Source organism: Gobius niger (assembly GCF_951799975.1).
Source record: "Gobius niger genome assembly, chromosome: 1".
Taxonomy (NCBI): domain Eukaryota; kingdom Metazoa; phylum Chordata; class Actinopteri; order Gobiiformes; family Gobiidae; genus Gobius; species Gobius niger.
In genome coordinates this window covers 56,098,645-56,119,108 of record NC_136852.1, presented here as the reverse complement: position 1 = coordinate 56,119,108, position 20,464 = coordinate 56,098,645, and the positions used below count along the sequence as shown (strand labels likewise).

At 40.6% G+C, this 20,464-nt stretch overlaps 1 protein-coding gene across 1 annotated transcript; it reads right to left on the bottom strand.

Moving 5' to 3' along the window:
• Nucleotides 1-3,053: 3,053 nt before the first annotated feature.
• cemip2 (cell migration inducing hyaluronidase 2) lies at nucleotides 3,054-19,304 on the bottom strand. Its single transcript, XM_079575694.1, has 24 exons — nucleotides 19,088-19,304; nucleotides 16,801-17,156; nucleotides 15,765-15,905; nucleotides 14,891-15,458; nucleotides 12,749-12,918; nucleotides 12,480-12,671; nucleotides 11,773-11,942; nucleotides 10,968-11,180; nucleotides 10,136-10,341; nucleotides 9,650-9,719; nucleotides 9,212-9,340; nucleotides 8,595-8,683; nucleotides 8,002-8,133; nucleotides 7,830-7,865; nucleotides 7,608-7,763; nucleotides 7,039-7,216; nucleotides 6,526-6,741; nucleotides 6,242-6,453; nucleotides 5,964-6,146; nucleotides 5,660-5,879; nucleotides 5,475-5,576; nucleotides 5,218-5,363; nucleotides 5,040-5,146; nucleotides 3,054-4,316 (listed from the first exon to the last, which is right to left on the bottom strand). The coding sequence occupies exons 2-24, from the start codon at nucleotides 17,132-17,134 to the stop codon at nucleotides 4,117-4,119; spliced, it is 4,170 nt and encodes a 1,389-aa protein (XP_079431820.1). The 5' UTR covers nucleotides 17,135-17,156; nucleotides 19,088-19,304; the 3' UTR covers nucleotides 3,054-4,116.
• Nucleotides 19,305-20,464: the final 1,160 nt, after the last annotated feature.

Sequence of the window (20,464 nt, the reverse complement as noted above, 5' to 3'; positions counted from 1 at the left end):
CTAAAATGCTGGGTTATACTGATTTGTTGGGTTATAATGATTTGTTGGGTTGTACTTATTTGTTGGGTTATACTGATTTGTTGGGCTATACTGATTTGTTGGGTTATAATGGTTTGTTGGGTTGTACTTATTTGTTGGGCTATACTGATTTGTTGGGTTATAATGGTTTGTTGGGTTGTACTTATTTGTTGGGCTATACTGATTTGTTGGGTTATAATGGTTTGTTGGGTTGTACTTATTTGTTGGGTTATACTGAGCTGTGGGGTTGTACTTATTTGTTGGGTTATACTGAGCTGTTGGGTTAAACTGATTTGTTGGGTTATACTGAGCTGTTGGGTTAAACTGATTTGTTGGGTTATACTGAGCTGTTGGGTTAAACTGATTTGTTGGGTTACACTGAGCTGTTGGTTTATCCTCCTGGGAACTGGACAAAAGAGAACATATCTCAGTATGGAAAACCGGCCTGTTCCTTTAATTTGAGTTTATGTATTAAATTAGGTTACGTTAAGGTTTGATTCCAGGTTAAAACAACCTCTTCAGTGATTATGGTTTGGCTTTTTTAAATAAATGCATGTAAATAAATGGAAAGTGATGCTGAACACTCACAGACCTGTGGTGTGACATGTGTGGGATGAGAGTGCGTTACAGAGCAGTGCTACGCTCTGTTTTTTAAAACAGAGCCACACAAAGTGCTAACACACAACCCCTTTTCGTAATGACCCCAGAGTTCTTCCCCCATCATCGACATGCTGCTACAGCACAGGCCTGGGCCTGTGGTGTCTCAGCTGATGCTTCCTCCTCTGAACCTCCTTTTTGCTGCTGTCAACAGAAGCTTCTTTGCTCTTGTCGTCAGAATATAAATGTGACTGGAAAACACAGGTGAGAGAGATCTTATAAAGACCGAGGCCGCTCCCACTAGGTGAGGAGGAGACTGCCAACACCCACCTATTGCAAGTTTTTACAGTTTCGTTCAATTAGCAAGTCTTTGTTAGAGGCTCTGTGAGAGACCAAGGGGTGTGAAGTCCATTAAACAAAAGGCAGTCGGAGTGATGGCCTGGGGATTTATAAGACCTTTTTAACCTATGTTTAACATTTTCTGACCACAAGAGCGAACAAGAAGCTTCTGTTGATGCCATTCCAAACGCAACCCTCTATTGATATGAGTATGCAATCTCATGACTACAGGCCTATGGTTTGGAAACTGACAATACAGTGATTTTCTTATATACACAATTATTATCTAATAACTACATATCTCAATGATTTCTACAAAAAGCAGAATCCAGTGTTTTGTTTTATATTTTTGTTTATTTTGTCATACTCCATTGAGGTCCAGGAAGCACTCCTCTTCTCCTCTTTTTGTTACAAAAATATTGTTGCCAAATATGAACCGGTGACCCTTACTGTCAGGTCCTGAACTAACTGGATTGCTTATCTTGCTTCATTTAGATTGGATGGCATATAAATATCAGCAGTTTACTATACGCTGCGCCCTGTGACAACCTTGGCTGAAGGGGCACTCTCAGAAGGCGGACGATGTCATTTAAAATCTCCCTTTGACTCCTACCTGTGTTTTGTTGTGCTCCACTTTGCTCCACAGTTATTCGGTGACATTAAGCAGACAGGGGATTTACGTTACTCCTCGGGGCAAAGAAGACACCGGGAGAAGAGTTGTCATGGAAACCGACCCCTACAAGGCTGTCGGGATTGTTTAATTATTCAGGACCACCATCACTGAGCATCAGCGGGGACTCAACTGGCACCGATAAAAGAGGGTGTGAATGGTGAGATTAAAAAATTATGCAGAGGTGGAAAATCCTGATAAACTTTGAACATTATGTAAGTGGCAAGTGATGAAGCTATACAAGCTCTCTCTGTAATCCTTCAATCTGCAGTTGAGGAGAAAAAAAAATATTTGTGACTAAATTGATTGTGTGATGATGAACAATGCACTGATTTTACCCCAGATTGTAGAATGCACTTTTATTATTATTTTTATTTTTTGTGTATGGTTGTGTACCCACAGAGAAAGCCCAAAGCTGATACTATATGTGCTTGTTGAGCTCATTTCTATAGATTTAGCCCTTAACAATTGACAGTGATAGTGTAATGTTAAGGGCTACCGCCCACTCTCCTACACACACTGTGTTATATTTTTAGCCTTGGCATTTCTCTAATTGTATTTGCACAGCTCAAAAGACTAACCATTACATAATTTAGGCTCAGCTGTGAAAAGCACACTTCAACCATATAAAGTTGGCACCAACTGCAATGCATTGAATTACATTTTTATTCAGTTTTACTACAAATCTCTTTCAAATGTTGGCATCGGTAAAACCCAGAGACTCACAATAAAAATGTGTTTTCCAACAGCAGATGCTGATAAGTTAAAGGGTGTTAAGTTTTCTCAGAAGCAGAATTTCTGGCAAGAGGTGCCTCGGGAATCTGACACATTTAATTTCCAGAATTGTGCGAAGTGTGTGGGAACGCTGTCTTCATGGACAGAGGCACTTTATGGACAAGTAAATCCTCCTTAAGGCGCGTGCAGGGCTGCCGCCTGTTGGGCCATCCATTTTTCTGAGCACCTGACAGTTTTTACAACCGCCATGTAGGAAACCTCCTCCCACAAGAGCAATAAATGACCAGCCGCTACACAATGTCAAACCTGAATGTGAGTGTATGATATATGAAGACAGCAGATGTTTAACCCCCTTGTATAAAATATTTTCACTATCTTTAGAGTCTCAGAAGCCCTAACTGTAATCGTTTTGGCCACTTGCCAGCTGAATTACAATTATGAATATTTGTACAGCCAGGATTTTATTTAATTCTGGGCCAGTTAAGGTGACATGCATGTTTTAAGATCTTTAAAAGTCTTAAGTGCAGATTTGCTTCAGTGGCTTCTTACATTATTTATCAGACTCAAAGATTAAAAGCATGAAATATGGAAGGCCAACCAGGCCAACCAGGATACTAGGCTGCCCCCAAGTGGTGACAGGACATTAGTGATCTTTTTCAAATACATTTTACACTTAATTCCACAAGAATATTTATTGAACTGGCAAATGCAAAACGTTCATAGCATAACTATACACATCACTGACACCTTCTCATAATGCCTCTGAATCTGGGAAAAACAATATTTACAAAGCACATTTGAGTTGAACATTTAGAAACACCACAGAATCACATCTTTGGACTGGATCTGATTTGCTTGGTGTAACAGTAGAGTGGTTATAAGGCAAAAGGGTCACTGTCCTCCAGAGGAACTGCTGACTGACATTCAGACTACTCCAGTTAGACACATGTGGTAGGAATAACTGCTCAGTGGGGGAGCCCTGCTCACATCCGGACACACTACAACATTACGCACGTGAAGGCACCGAAAGCACTTAAGATAATATACAGGTTGTGTTTGAACTGCAAGCCTTTCCTGCATAATTACATTATATTATAATACATGATATGGTTGGCACATAAATAAAGACTGAGGCAGATCGAACATTAAACATTCTTCACTTCTCAATTGAAAACTAAAACAAAAACAAGTGTGTACATCAGTGCTGTATCTATGTGGCCAGCACTATAAATGAAGACTATGCCACAATGTAAAGATCCAGTAAGTCCATGTAGGAATCCATAAAAGGTGCTTAAACATACTGCTCGCAGCTGCACGATAAGGTTTCCAGTTCCAATCCTAAGGCATTACAGTCATCCACTACAAATTACTTTATTATGTATCTAAAAAGCTGCTGAATAAAATGATAGGATTTCACTGGTGTTTACATTGAAAAGCATAATGAACTATTTACTTTTGCCTGAAGAGATTGTGGGGTTACCACTGAAGAATTTATATGACTTCACAAATCGTGACGGGATTACTTTGGTTTCTTTCGGGAAGTTGTGTCTTAAACACAAAGTGCATTGAGTCATCCGCGCTGAGGCTCACATGAAGATACACACACTCAATCACAACACAAAAAAAATCCTTTTTACAAACCTCCCTCTTGAAATGGTAAACATAATCTGTTCAATAATAAATAAATGGTTCACATTCATCAGCTGGTTGTGTTTTTGCGTAGTTTTGTGCAACAGTATTTTTGTAGTTCACATTGGTCATTGAATTCCTGTGGCTTTTTTGAGCAGCTCCAGGTCTTTGCGTGCTGGGGCTCCAGGCTGTGGACATCCATAGGTCTCCAAAGCCAGAGGCAGGTAGCGCTCCTGTACCCCCAGGAACTCATCGCCCTGACTGGCCTGAAAGGAAACCCATGGAGGAGGCGTAGAACCGCCCTGAAAAGCCCAGAGGGCCACACTCTCTGTGGAGAAGTGAAGAATAAGCATGTGTATAAAATAAGCTTAAAGGGATATTTCAGGATTTTTGACATAGGGCCTCATTTCCTAGTTATACAGAGTGTTGTCGATTTCGGTAGAATATATATGTATTTTTAATTCATGCAGTCCTTATAATTGAAGAGTTTAGTGGTGCTAGGCTAGTGCATGTCTATGGTAACTAGAAGCATGCATTAAAAAACTCAAATTAAAATCATTGGGTAGTCCTCCAAACGTTACCATTATCTGATTTGTAGAAAGCTCCTTTGTGAATTCCATGTGTAGTAATGCCGGCTGCAGGTAAACAAACTACTGTAGATCCGGTAACCAGCATTTCACTCCACCGTTGCGTAGCTTACAACTAGGAAGCTGATGCTGCTCAAATATAAGTTCTTTTAAATGCAAAATGGTTATATTTCAAAAATTATTCAGTCAACACAGACATTTATATCGGTAGTCTGGTGTTATAAGTGATTTGCCGCAGGTACACTGTGCTTGTTTGGGTCAGACCGTTTTTAATGCAGGCTACTTGTTACCATAGACATGCACTAGCCTAGCACCACTAAACTCTTCAAATATAAGGACTGCATGAATTAAATATATATATATATATCGCCAGGTATCAACAACCCTCTGGATCACTAGGAAACTAGGCCCTATGTCAAAAATCCTGAAATATCCCTATAATAACAGTATGAAAGATCCCACACCTTTATTGTGAAGATCAGCAGCTTTAGCCAAACCAAAGGAAACTAGATGTTGTGCTAGACTGGCCATGTCATCTAATTGTCCTCTTGTAGCCAAAAGCACGATAAACCTGAAGAGACAACAGCACATTATGGCTCTGTTCACACTAATAAATAACACAGGTGAAGATCTTCTCTTTACCTCTTTGGTATTCCCGTTTTTAGATACTGTTCCATCTTAGTATTCATGCTTTCAAACAGTGTAGTCTTGATGACTTTTCCGGAACAGGCATCCACCGAAACCACAAAATAGCCAGACCGAGAGAAGGGCATGGTCACTTCATTCACCTGGCAGGTTACATGAATAAATGTTGACACGGATTAAATCCAAAGATCCTGAAATGTTCCAGGCAAACCAAACATGACTGATTTTTATTACAAGTGACCGGGGCTGCTTACTGTGATAAAAGAGCTATTGTCCCCCATTTGTTGCTCCCTGCTGCTCAGAGACTTTATTTGGGTCTGGAGATAGGCTGCCCATGGCTCACTGGAGAATACAGCCTAAGATCCAGAAAGGACAAATGTTGAAAGTGTGTGTGAGAAAGCTACACTTTATTAACTGTACTGCACTGAACAGCAGCTACCTGTTTAGCACCACAGTTTTGGCATGGCTGAGTATTTGGGGCTGGCATGGGCACAGTAGCAGAGGGTGGCTTTGCATACTTGGGGTAGGCTTTGGTTGTACAGTTACAAGTCTGTTTGGAGGTTGATGTGGCCAGTACTTTTACTCTTTCACAGCCTTTGACCGAGCAGTAGCTGTGGCCATCTCTGCTGTGTCGGGCGCGAAGGTATAGCCATAACAACCTACATACATTGGAGAAAATGGAAACATTTACATGAAGCAAAAATAAATGTTTTACACTCAAGTCTCAAATGAAATGTACTGACCCCGCACTTTGATCAAAGAAATATTTTCTTTCTGTTAGCCTCTTTTGAAGCTCCTCAAGTGATGATACTGTGCCATAGTCGGTAAGCTCATCAAATGTGTTGCTTTGTCTGTCGTTGAGGTCAGCCATAATCTGAAACGCTGTGTCAGGTTGATAGCACAGACCCATAAGAACCCAGTCATCTCTATAAAACAAATAAACAATCGATTGTGTTCATATTATCTTTGAATATTCCTGCACCCTGCTCAGGCTGAGACATCAAAGGCTTCATTAACTCACTTGTCAAAGTTGATCAGAGACAGCACCACCTCTCTCGGAGCAGGTCCGCTCCAGTGCAGCGTGTAGCTCTTTCCCATCATCAGCACAGGTTGGTATTGCTGTGACAGTGCCCCCTGGCTGTTGATGCCTCTCAGTATTAGAGGAGAATTTGGATATTCATCACGGCTGATGGACAAGATAAGGCTCGGGGCTCCCTGAGTTTGTATATACACCTGAGAAACATGCACACAGGTCACAAGACACATTCATCCAGGAACATGCTGCAGGTCTGATGGCCACTGCACCTGAGAGTATCGACCACTACAAATCACCCCGTTCCACTGCGGAGTACTGATGCAAGCAGGATGCTGGATTATGTAGTTGTCTGCTCTTCCCATGTATGTGTCTCTGTAGCCGGTTACTGAACCGTCCACATCGTGAAAGATGGAGTTCTTGTCTCCATCCAGATCATTTTCTTCAAACCACTGGCCTGGGCGCCCGAAGAATGCTCGCAGACTCACCTGAGGAAAAAGGTAACAAAAGGTAACATCACAGAAAAATAGATTTCATTTCACACACAAAAAAAAGTGCATTAGATGTTTACAGTACATGGTACGGTCACTAGAGGGCCTCAGTGTGTTACCCACAACTGTGACCCTCACACTATCCCTGACCAAAGTGCAACAAAATGCTACCTCAGTATCTCTTGACTGCTTTTATTTTTAACACATTATTGTATTGTAGTGTGGTAATACAAGAAATCCTATCCACAAAAGATTATCTAGGGAGTAGCTACAACAAATTACATGCATGCTTACAGTGCTGTGAAACGCCAGCTGGGACAGGTTGTTGCGAGGAGTGAGCTGCCAAGTGTTCTTGAGGTTGAATCCCACTGCACTGGTGAAGCGCTCAGTTGTGGGCACAAAGCCCCGAAAAGTGCTCTGCGTGAGCCTTACAGGGCCATCATAAATCTGGAACCCCCGTATAGGAAACGTTCTGAAAAAGAGCAACAACAGTCTTTGATTATGCCATTTAAAAATGCATTTACAGTGAGGTCCATAATGTTACAATATACTAGGTGCAAAGAAAACGTTGTACCTTAACGGGTGAAAACTGTAGGCTATTGTACACTCACATGTTTCTAATAAAGTGATGACACAAACAAGGAAGTTCAAAATCTACTCTAAAGCTGTGATGCTGAACTAAAAACACCAAATCTCAAGAGGAAAGTAATGATCTGTAAAACCAGACCCTGTGGTGGGAACGATGAACAAAAATAAAGTATGCATAATAGCACTTTTGACAAATCCTTTTTGGCAGCCACAAAATTTGTTTCATTTTCAATTTTCTATTTCAAATGGTTTTACTTATTGCTGTCTGCTCTCACCTGTTTCTGGGTAGTGTCCTCATTTTTCCATCCACTCCTCCTTGGCCCCAGTATTTATTCTGACCCCCATTGGTTCCCCTATTTCGACTTTCGCCAACAAACAGGGACTGTGTCACCTCTTGACTGGAGCCTTCATCCTTAGGGTAACTTCCATCACTGTAAAATATTAAAATAATATCAATATCATTCAGACAATAAATATAAACCTTGTCCAGTTTTTACCTGGCAAAGGAGAGTCCAACTCCATTGTCTGCAAAGCTGTACATAGGACACAAATACATCATCATCAATAATAATAATAATAATAATAATAATAATAATAATAATAACAATAACAATAATCAAAAACATGCTCCATGGGACACAGAAAAGAAGATCTTGTGAGGTGTCTTACCCAGAGTTCTGAATGACAATGTCACCACCTCTGACCCATGCGCCCAAGTCATTGTTCTTGAAGGAGATTAGCGTATCAATTACAGCAGACACCCGCGGGCGACTAGGATCTGCATCTTCATGCGGACGAAACCTGTAAAAAGTAACTATCCAGTGAGCAACCTTTCTCTCATGCTCCTCATACTAACTGCACAGTCACACACAGTGCACGGTCAGCAGTCTCAGTGGACACGTAAGATTTTTTCCATCTAGCGCAGAGCAATGTTTGGGTAAGGTGCCGAATACTGGAAACTCTATCTGTGAAGCCCTGTTTTTTCTGTCAACACAAACCCGAAGGAGCTTCTAGTACAGAAGTCACAAGCCTGGTCAATGGGAATATCTTTCCAGAGGAATTTAACTATTGCTTGATTTATTTACGGTTATTGGCAGTGGCGTACATAAATACATTAGTAAACCACAAATACCTAAATATTTACCAACTGCAACATAAAACGGTGGAAATGCTTAATCATCCTGAAAGCCAATCTAAACAGCATGTGGGATACTCAAGTACTCAGTTAAAGGTAAAGTGAACTCAATGTACATTATACAAACCTGGCATTGTTGTCGAGACAGAGATATTCCCTGGGATCAGCAGCACTAGCATTGGTTGTCTTCACTCCTTTATCAATGAAAAGACCAGCCTACAAGGAAATAGCACCAAAATCTTCTCAATACTATGCATGGAGGACAAGTGTGTTACTATACTGTATGTACATAATGACCAGTTTATTTTGGGGTGAGAGGCACTAATAAACAAACTAAATTTAAACCTTAAACTAGCATAGGTACAGAATTAATGTTATACAAGGGATATTACTGCATTCAAGGTATAACATAAATAGTACATAAATAGCGCATGCATGAGTTGTATGTACTGAACCCTGTGCGCTGAGTTGGTCCAGTGGTAAATGCTGGTTATAGCTTTCACTCAGGGCAGGTCTGACTGGACAAAGACCTTACAGTGTACCTGTCTGACGTCTGTCAAAGCACTACAAGCTACTATTATACAACCCAGATGTGTGAGTGAGCTAGAATACTAGCTTAGAAGTAAACACAAGGGGAAATGGCTAAGGATTTAGGTAAATTGTGAAACTACACACGTTTAGGCGGTTCATATGACAACTAATGATTTGTAACTGTTGCTATATGTAAATCAACAAAAAGCATACCTTGAAATTGGAGTGTACACGATTGTTGTAGAAAATACCCAGAGGAGTAAGCTCTGCTTTGGTTTCTGGTACCAGTCCATGAGAATCACCGGTGGAAGTGCTGTGGAACACAAACCAAATGCCAGCATCCTGAAACAACAAGGGATTAAAATTACCAAAGGTAGAAGCTTAATGGCTCATAAAAGTCTAATTCTTTAGTTATTACCTGCAGACAACCAAATACCTTACAAATACCCCACCTAATAATAAGCTCAGCCAGATCCCTCCCCACTGTCAAAACTAAAATTAAACACATAAAACCAACTCCAAAGTTAAATCCCATTTTAATGATGCAGAAACTTGTGCACAGAACATGCAGCTTACTCAACATTACATGGCTCTTCTTTGTCATTTTGTCCATTCCAACAATGCATTATTTGTAACTCCATGTTTTATTACCTGTGAACCAGCAGCTGCATTGCTGATAAGGTTATTGTTTGGGTTGGCAATCCAGAATGTCGAAACCGCTCTGTAAAAGACCCCAGGACACAAAGTTAGAAAGCTATAAGGGGGGGATCCTCTTGATTTGTGACTGATGAAAACCAATATTATAAGTGTAGTCCACAGATTTAGGAGCATTTACATTAACAACAACACAACCATCAAAGGAAGCCAAGCAAATATAAACAAAGTTAAAGCACTGAGTTTACTGCAGATGTTCAGGCAAATGTTATGATCATGGTAAATGTTTTTCTAAAAGAGTTTTTATGTTAATTTATTTGGATACCCTTTAGCCGTCACAAAATCACAATGTATTCATAAACATATGCTGCCCCAATCAAATAAACAATATTAAAAATGTTTATTTATATCTGTAATACTGAAAACAATATAGTTCACAAGACAATTGGCCACTAGAATGATGTGTATTTTGTAATGACATACTTGCACTCAGTGCTGGAGGATGGAGTATAGCCCTTATAGACTCTGTCCCGCATGCTTGTGCAAAGTGTCTCATTGCGGTCGGTGGGTAGCAGGGTCCCAGGTCGTGTTAACATGCCAAGGTTATGGTAGAAAGTGTTTCGTTGTTCAATACCGTCCTCCAGGAAGAAACAGTGACCCAAAGTGTCATAACCCACTGTGTTTTTCACCTATAGAAAAGAAGATGAAGTTACAAATATGAAAACATCCTGAAAGCAATTTTAAACTTCACTATAATGTTTACTTTAAAATGTTTAAAAACATTTTTTTAATATAAGCGCTACAGCATCACAAGCCCCAAAACAGAGGGAAAAGCAGAACAGGAACCGCAAAAGTCATCAGTTTGAAACAATGTTATCCGAGAGTGGATGAATCACACCTCAACAATGGATTTAGGAAGGATGTTTGGAAGATTAAGGCTTTCCAAGGACAGTACTTGGCCTGTCACGGCTCTGTGTCGTGAGAGAGTTTAGATACAAATGCAAACAACAACAATGGTCAAGGTTATTAAATTTCTATTAGTAATGATCTTTAGTGGTTATTAAACATGCAAATGTTTACACCCACATTGGAGGTTTATTATGAAGATTGCCAGCTTGAATACCACAATACTTTTAATAATGTAAAACAACAAACAATAAAACAGTAGAGACACACTACTTGTTAGAGGATAACATCAAATCGCTATTTATCATACTGAGTCAAGGCTATGACAGAGATAGTCGTACTATCTCTGTCATAGCCTTGACTCAGTATGATTAATAGCGATTTAATGTTATCCTCTAACATTACTAACCAGCAAACCGTTGGTGGCATGAACAGCGAGGCAGCGTGAGAAAGAGTGGTGTATCGAGAGACCGTCCACATAGGTGGGCTCCCGGTAGCCTCCTCTCCGGTCCACGTCCCCGCACAAGTGGAAATGCAGTGGGTAACGGCCGGTCTCTCGCTGCTGGCCCATGTTCTTCAGCTCCACATGAGAGATGTGTACTGAAGAAAAGTTACCAAGGATCTGTTGTAGAAATATGACAAAGTATTACAAAAACTGTACTCTGAATATCGATAGCTACAACAGAACTACTACGAAAGTCATTATTTCCAAAGTATACTGTGCATGGGCTGAGAACGAATTCCCTAAATCCTCTGTGGATTATGAGCCGCAGTCGGTTTGGCAATGAACAAAAATGAGTCAGCCGCTCAAAATTTACCCAATTCTAAAATAAAACCACTAAACCATTTATCTTCAGACATAGAAAAGAAATACACACATAATGCGCACAAGCGAGCCAATAAAATGACAGGATAACTTTGATTTCTACTGTACACAGCTCACTAGGAGGCATTTATGTGCATATGGCATAACCCACACAGTCTGGTTCCTGTTAAGTAGATATTGGCCAATCGCTCACCCACTGCCCTGATTTCCCTCTTTTCTCTCTGCTAAACATCACAATGTACATTTGACGGAAAATTAAATGAAGTCATCTAAATTGCACCACTCTTTTTGAAGTTTAGCCATTTGTACTAACATTCAGTTAAAACAGACTCACCAAAACATAAGAATTCATGTTTTATCTTGCGTAGTATTGAAGCACTGAACAAACCTTTATGTGGCCTCCAAATGTATCATGGTTAAAGAATTGGCACTTGTTGTCTCCGTAACAGACGTTTTCCATTTCTCCATAGATGATAACATTTCTGGAGAGTAGAGCCACCTCAGCGCGCATATCGATGCCATCGAAGATCTCTCCCACATGGCTATACTGTGGCTTTCCTAGAAGGCAAACATATTTTATATAACATTACTCAATTCCCTAGAATGAAAACATGCCTCAATACAACTTGACATGACCAATTTTGACATGTTTGTTAAAATATAGCTTAACTAATGGTTTAAACTAAATGTGTGCTGTTAAATCAACATTACAGACACAAACAACAGACGCAAGCAATTACGCTGGAAATATAAAAATAAAATAAAGATTTTGCAAAGGAGGAAGTTCCACTCCCTTGAAGAGACACAAAAGTTGAATAGTTCTCAAGCTAATGAAAAAAAGGATACAATACACCCATCTGTGGAGAAAGGGAGTTGCCATCTGTTGACAAAAACTGTGAGATCAGGAGGCAAAATGGATGTGGATAGGAGTAACCTCAAGCATGTAATGGAATGAATGAACCAGTGAATTCATTGAGAGACTTTTCCCCCGAAACATGTTTCAATAATCATAGACATAAATGGAAAAACAATGGAAAACTGAAGAAACTATTAAGTAGTCAATAGTCGATGTGAGTGGAAAGATCTCTCTCTCACCTTGTATTCGGACCTGTCTGCTGCTGCACTGAGGGCAGGGTAACAGGGTGAACTCCTCCGCCTGGTACATGGAGTAGTCCGTACTGGCCACTACCACCTGGTCTCCAGATTTCCAACTTTTCTGAACCTGATCCTGTAGATTTAACACAACCTGGTCAGCTGCATCAATCTGGAAGCCAGAGATGGGAAAACCTGGATAAAACAGAATACATGATAATCTGAATGAAGAAGTTTTGACCATTCTGATGTTGTATTTTTTTTATTTGCACCATTTTTCCATTCGCTGTAGGCGCTGACAGAGAAGCCAACTCCATTGACGGTTGTGAAGTTGCGTCTTGCCCAAGCCTTGCCACCAGTGTCATGGTTTTCATGTTCCTTAACATCTTCTGAACAAGAAGCGTTGCCACCACCAACCACTGAAACCAGGGCCCACGCCTGCCTGCAAATACAAAATGAATGGACAGGTAACTACAAGCAAAACCATTGCTAAATGATTACACATACAATCTTAACAGGTTTCACAAACGTGTTAAGAAAGAGCAACAACTTCCCTTCTCAATTACATGTTCTTGATAGGTGAGAAAGTATTTCACTAAAATGAGCATTTAACAAGATTTCTGCTTATCTCTCGCTCATGTTCAGTGAGTAGTGTCAAAACACTTCAAAATCTTTACTACTCTTGATTTTTACATTATAGCTATGGACGAAGGGCCTATTGGTGCCAAGAGAGACAGGGCGTGAGTGTGACAGTGATTAAGTGGCCATTGACATTTTAAATGTCAAACTTTTTTAACATAAATGATTCATGCTCCTTTTCAAGGCTTAAACAGCAAACAAGCCTCACAGGGACCCATTGTAAAATGACAAACGCATGTTTTCAAAGCATTATTTTAGACTATGCTATGACCTTCAAGTGCACAATGACGCCTCAACATTTCTGACCTTTCCTGATATAACAGCACACAACTAACAATAGTCTGCACACAACTACAGATTTGAATTCTAGCAAGTAAAAGTATGCACTAAGCTGCATGTTTAGACCAATGTGTGAAATAAATTACAATGTTGGCAAACTCCATGTTCACACAGTGCACAGGGCATTTTATGAGCTGTGAATTTGTACAAAGTGTTAATACAGTGGTTCACTGCATCACAAATAGGATCCATCTGGTGTAAAGCAAGTGTCAATCACTTTTGCATGTTTTCTAATGATAATGAATAATTCCTCAACCTTTTAAAGGTCAATGTTTTTTTGGCCAATAGGCTTTGTTAACAGAACATGGTAAAATGGGGCTGGGATAGACTTTCAAATAATTGACATGAAACTCATGGCACGGATAATAGTGTCTGACATTCATATGCAGAATCCTTACCAACCAGGCTATCGAGGAACAGTTCTGTTTTTCCCTCTTTCTTACATAGTAGACTTAACAGAGACATCCGAGTAAGTGCTCTCTTGAGGGCTGATGGGTTAAAACAGAGGGCACTGAACAGGACGGCCAGATGACACTGCTGACTGATCTATAGACATGTTTGGTCTCTTTAGAGCACTGGCAAAAAACAAAAAGTAAAATGTTTAGCCAGCAATGTTTTTGGTGTAGACAAATTTCTGTCTCTAGAATGTAAGTAATGCAACAGTATTCAAAGTTTGAAAAGCTTCTTAAAAAATAAAAATCAGGACTAAAGTCACTACATATGAAGACCACTGTGCGGATTTGGAAGCAGCACTGTGGTATGAAATGTGATCCCGGACAATCTAGTCCAGCACCAACCAAGGACTGAACCAAGCTGGAAATAAGACGGTGAATAACTGAACACCACTGGAATAAATATGGTTCTGCGACTCTGTTTTAACAGAGCCACGGCCTGCATGACATATTTCTGAGGTGTGTGTTTATTATTTTATAGACTCAGAGTCAAGTAATCATCCATAAAATAAACTGAAATGCCACATTTCACACAAATCCTGGATACTCCCAGTCCATAACCCCATTATCCGGTGTGCGTTTCCTGTCCTGGCTGCATTTCTGCAATAACAGAGTGAAAACAGGAAGAGAAATATCTACATGTACTTTTGGGAGACCTTTCAAACAAATAGAAGGATTTCTGCACTTGTCAGTGCAAGTGAGAAGGTGGGTCAAAACTTGAGAACAACGATCCCATAAACATTCTTAATCTGTCCCAGGGGATCAAAAATAAATAAGCACTCAAGGCCCACACAAAAGATCATAACAAAGTTAAAACTTCAAAGGGCTTTGACACAGAACATGAAGCCAAGATGTCCTTAAAAGAATGAACGACCCATGGAAACACAATATAACATCACAGTACATGAAGCAAAGTACTGCATACAAGAAACACTGCACTGCGGATGATACATGATCCCGCAATAAAGCGGAGAGATTATTTACCTGTACTTGAGGTCATTGACATAGCTGCTCCCCAGCCTCTCTTCAATCGCCTTCTTAGTCTCCTCCAGAAGACTTTTTACAGCAGAATCTCCCACAGCTAGTGCCACGATGCGTCCTTCAGGCTGGGCCCGGAGCAGCTGAGTGAGCCGCCGGCTGTCATTGCGCGAATCATGTGTGTCATAGCGCTCCGAAACCAGGACGGCAGAGGTGTCTTGGTCCACAACACGCAGATTAATGCCGCGGCTGAAGTTGCGTTGAAAAGAATAACCCCCAGTGGCGAGACCAGAAGCGGGGATGGTGCGTGTTAGTAGGGACCAGGAGATTCTCTCAGTGCCGTGCAGTTCCAGCGTTGCACCACTCATGACCCCGATGAACTTGCGGCCAAAGACGGGAACGTCGGAGAGAGTCTGACTGTCAGAGCGGCCCATGAGAGCGATGGACGCACGAGAACGGTAGCGACATTTGGAAGCACCAATGTGGAGGGCTCCACCATCTTCAATGAGGATGTACCCAGTTCTGAGAGTTATGTTTTTGGAACCATCAGGATTGTCCGCAAACACCACTCGGCCTGAAAGAAGATAGAAACTTAATATTTTTGTATTATCATGTAGATAGATAATACAGTTTATCTACAGTGGTACAGCAAATACATTCTAAAAAATATCTTCTTTGCGAATGGGTTCGGCAATGACCCAACTCAACATTAAAAACATAGATAAGATATTTCTCAACCACTGCGTAATAAACAACAAGGAAGAGTTTCAACCATTATTAACCAAGGGCCACTTCAAACAAGGCCTTAATGATGTTGAAATTCTCAGTCACACAATTTCCCCTTTTAGAGTGGTGTAACTTGGCAGAAACATTTTAATACCTCCTGATTGGATTGTTAGGGAAAGAAACGTGGCAGAGCTCTCCAATCTAAACAAATGACCCTTTCTGACGACAATGGTCTTGTCTGGTTGATGACCTGGATTCCAGCTGCTCAGAGAGGGGTTATGGTCCGGGCAGTTTTCTGTGAAGACATGCACAAAAACATCATGAGTCAGTCTTCCTCCACTAAATAATGTGAAAAGTACACAGATAATAACATTATAAAGAAAATTGTTTCACTTCCAGCACATGTCTGTGATGGGCCGAGGACAAAATTATGAAAAACTAAAAGTAGATCCTTTAAAGGGATATTTCAGTATTTTTGACATGGGGCCTCATTTCCTAGTTATCCAGAGTGTTGTTGATTTCTGGAGATTCTTTTTTTTAAATTCATGCAGTCCTTATATTTGAAGAGTTTCGTGGTGCTAGGCTAGCGCGCTGTCTATGGTAACTAGTAGCCTGCATTAAAAACCTCTTCAAAATCATCAGGTAGTCCACCAAACGTTGCCATAGAAATTGATTTGTATTGTTTCTGATTTGTAGAAAGCTCCTTTGTGAATTCAACGTGTAGTAATACAGTAGATCCGGTAACCTAGCAGATCACTCCGCCGCTGCATATCTTACAACCAGGAAGCTAATGCTGCTAAAATATGAGTTATTTTAAATGCCAAATGGTTATATTTCAAATATCATTCAGTCAAGACAGACATGTATATCGGTAACCTGGTGTTATAAGGGATTTTCCTCAGGTGCACTGTGCTTGGGTTAGACTGTTTTTAATGCAGGCTACTAGTTACCATAGACATGTGATAGCCTAGCACTAGCCTAGCACCACTAAACTCTTCAAATATAAGGACTGCATGAATTTAAAAAAAAATCTCCAGAAATCAACAACACTCTGGATAACTAGGAAATGAGGCCCTATGTCAAAAATCCTGAAATATCCCTTTAGACTGTAAAGAATACTTTGGATCAGGCTCTGAGCACTGCTGTATATGTCATCAAAAGTATTTTTTTTTACTTTCAGTGAAGCTTACCGTCCAGAACATCATGCGTTGAGAGGCTAAAGATGAGAATAAGCGACAGAAGGAAAGTGCACATGGACGCCCCAAAACAAATGAGTGTGTTCTTTCTTCTCTGCAGACTCTGGGCGCGCTCCCTTTGATGTTTCTCCTCGGATTGACTGCGGGGTACTTGTCTTTGTGGGGGCGGGCCATGAGGTTTTATCGGTGGAGGTGGAGGAGCCTTGGCCGGTGGTGGTGACCGGACCGGTGCCACACGCCCGGGCACATAACCAGGTGACCTCGGGTGGGTGCCAGGAGGCGGTGCCACAAAAACTGGGTATCTGCCTTGGCCATCGCTCGTCGGCATGGTCTATGTGTCTGCCTGCCACCTAGAGAAGTAGGTATAGTAAGTAAATGAACAATACTAAGTGAACTTTGCAAGAAAAATGGTTACGTTTAAAGCAGGAAGAAGACACTAAAAGAAAGGAAAACACTCGGAGGCAAAAAGGAAAAAAAGAGCTGACTCTTGGGAAACACAAAAACACTGTTGAAGCATCCCGCTGCAGTACCTCCAGCTAGCAGTCCTGGGAGTTGTTAAACACACAATTAATCTACTTCCTCCAAAAGCAGGCCACTTATCTCCAGGCTGTTCTCAATTGGATACAGTGACACTGGTGGCTGGCTACTCTTGTCCATGGTAACACATACAGAGCCGAGAGTACTCAATCACTGTGTACTCCAAACTATGTAAACAAAGCTGAAACAGGTGGCACCAATTACAGCGGGGAGGTTGTAGGACGGTGCCAGGGTTTGATATTTTCACAAATGGAGAATGTGAAATCATGAACCCTCCAACAGTGGACACAGACAGAGGTCATATTAGATCACCTGCACATCGGACTGAAGGAAATGACACAGCAGAAAAGGGGCTTTGAAAGCGCTTTTACATCAAAACATCATGTGCTTCTTTGCCGTCTCATGTCGTCAAATAGAAAGGACACACATTGCAAGTATTTTATAGAAGTTTAGGTTTTATAAAAAAATATTCTGATGTTTTATAGGGTGTTTGTTTGCATGTGCATAGATCACGTTCTTGCTCTCAAATAATGCCCCATCTCACAAATGACCATTGTCTTGTCAAGGCAATGGTCATCATCACTTCAGCCAGAGAACACAATGCACTTTGACGCAGTAAGAACTGAGTAACAAAGACTCACTTATGTGAACCATGTGGTCAATTTACAACTAATATAACAAATACTCTGATCCAGAAGTTTATTTTGACACATATGGCCTGTTTTCTTTTCCTGTTATAATCCCACCACTGGCATGGTGCTTTATCCACATTCTTGGCCATAAAAGGGGCTCCTGCTCCCCTGCTACTGGCTGTCATGTGAAGGCTGAAGTGCAGTGGACCTACACACCTAAGGGCGATTCAACATCTGGAAATTACCGTAATCACAAGGCGGCTTTGGACCTTGTGGCCAAGTATGTCAACTTGACAAAATATTGAGCTACTGAATATCAAACAGATGTGGGGAAACCCAAAAGTTGGTGAAATTATCCTTAAAAGATATTGGCACAGTAACAACATTATGTGCTAGTTGGTTAAAGTGGCCAGGGCTAGTTACACCGTAATACACTGAAAATACACTTCCTTTTTCTTGAATTTCTTTTGAAATCGTTTATATTTTAAGAATACAGGAAACCATATATACCACACATGTGATATCAACTCGTCAGCCTTGTGGATAACGACGAAGTTTATTTTTGATAACAATGTGTGAATCATCATTTATTTTTTTTGTTCGAGGTCAATGTCGCTGTAGTATCTCAAATGTTATGTTTGATTAATCTATGAAATACAACAAAAGCATAACACAACTTGACCTAGGTGATTGGCATTGGGCAATGTTTAATTTTTTGAATGTATATCAGATAAAATCAGATCTAGATTTCATTAACTCATCTGGCCCAAGTGGACAGAGCAAAAAAGTAACAAGTCAAAATAACAATCTAGCACTGACTGGCATGTTGGCATAGTGTTTGTGTCAATCGGTGCTACTTACCCTAAGAAATTAATTTCATTTAATAACATCTGGATATTTTTTCACCATACATAAATGGTAGCACGGTGTAACTTGGCTCGTGCAATCACTCAATGAAATCGTATCATAAACTAGCATTTTTGATGACCTACAGTGTAATTGTTAACAAACCAAACTTCTCTCGGAGAGGCAGACATCTGAGTGGCCCCACTCTCCGCTCCTTATGCCGCGGACACAACGCACACTGCCCCAGACAGACAGGACCGACCTACCGTGGGTCAAAGTGTGCTGCTCCTCTGCCTATTATTTCCATCCACTTTCAGTCAACCCCCGCCAACTCCCGCGGTCCCGGTGAGACAACCACAGTCCTCACCCGTACACTTCAGTCTAAGAGTTCTTTTTGTCGCCGTTTTCAATCTTCACATGGTGTTTTCTTTATATATGCCCACATTTCACTACGAACGACCGACGAGGAACGAGGGGCGCGGCTTCGGAGTGGACCAAGACACGAGGCGTTCAGTGGTACGAGAGAAAGTCCGTGAAAATCTCGAACGCAAAAATAAAACGCGACACATTTCTGACATTAACTAAGGTTGTATGTTCATGTATCGCAAACACAAGTCTATGATTGCAACGTATCATTGACAGTGTGATTTAATTTTTAATATCCTGTTTTTGAAAGCTTTGAAAGCTTTGATAAAATGCACTGAAAGTGATGGTACCTGGGCATAATTAATAAGAAAAAATGCGCAGACTGTGACGATAACGATGGACTTTTACAGTTTTTGAGTTATCATGAATGCATCATCAGAAGCATGGATTGAAGGGAGGTGCTAAAGATTGAGCCATGGCCACACTGCCCCCTGTCGGTGCTTTTTCTTATCTAGTCCAGTGGTTCCCAACCTTTTCGTCTTGCTGCTGCGGCACCTATGTGCGGCACCCCCTACCTCAAGGGTGTAAATTATTATCTTAACAGTCAGTTAAAACTGCTATTTATCAGAAAAAACGATGTTTCGTGTTTAAAATATAGTTGAAATATCCTTAAATCCATGCATTTTTAATGCAAAATATCCTTTAAATAGACTTCCCTTTGATTGAAGTTCACCTTTGTTTTAGCTCTATTTTAAATCCAGAGTATCCCTAAGGGTCACCGCACCGTTTGTTGTTTTTATAGGCTACTCCACTGCTGGAGGTGATGAGATGAAGAGATTAATTATTTTCAGACGTTTTAACCATTGAGGGTCAAAATATTGAACGTTGAACAATACGTATTGGTCTGTACAGAGCCCCATTTTTTAAAATCATTTATTTCTGGCTGTAGGGCTGAATGATTTTTTTTTTCATCTAGGGCCCGACCAATATATCGGTAGGGTATTTTCAATAGGCCCCAGGGGAGTGGAGAACATATTGCAGTGAAAATCGGTCACAAGTTTGTCTATTTTATATATTTTATTTTTGCGTATAATTTCAGAATTATACGAGACGAGACTTATGTTATGGAATCTATTGATCTTTTAAAGGAGCTCCCTCTGAAGTACCTACTAACTAAACTAATGAATCCTATACAGCGCCCCCTGCTGTCACAGTTCGACACGTTCAGAAGCTTCATAGACAGGAGTGTACACGAAACATTTTTCTAAAATATGACC

Bases quoted from the DNA above. Each gene is read 5' to 3' on its own strand.
- cemip2 (XM_079575694.1), bottom strand. From the start codon at position 17,134: ATGCCGACGAGCGATGGCCAAGGCAGATACCCAGTTTTTGTGGCACCG. The intron at 9,341-9,649 runs GTAATAAAACAT...TTGTTGTTTCAG, and splicing joins ATGCAGCTGCTGGTTCACAG to GATGCTGGCATTTGGTTTGT. The intron at 6,147-6,241 runs GTGAGTTAATGA...TTTGTTTTATAG, and splicing joins TCTCTGATCAACTTTGACAA to AGATGACTGGGTTCTTATGG.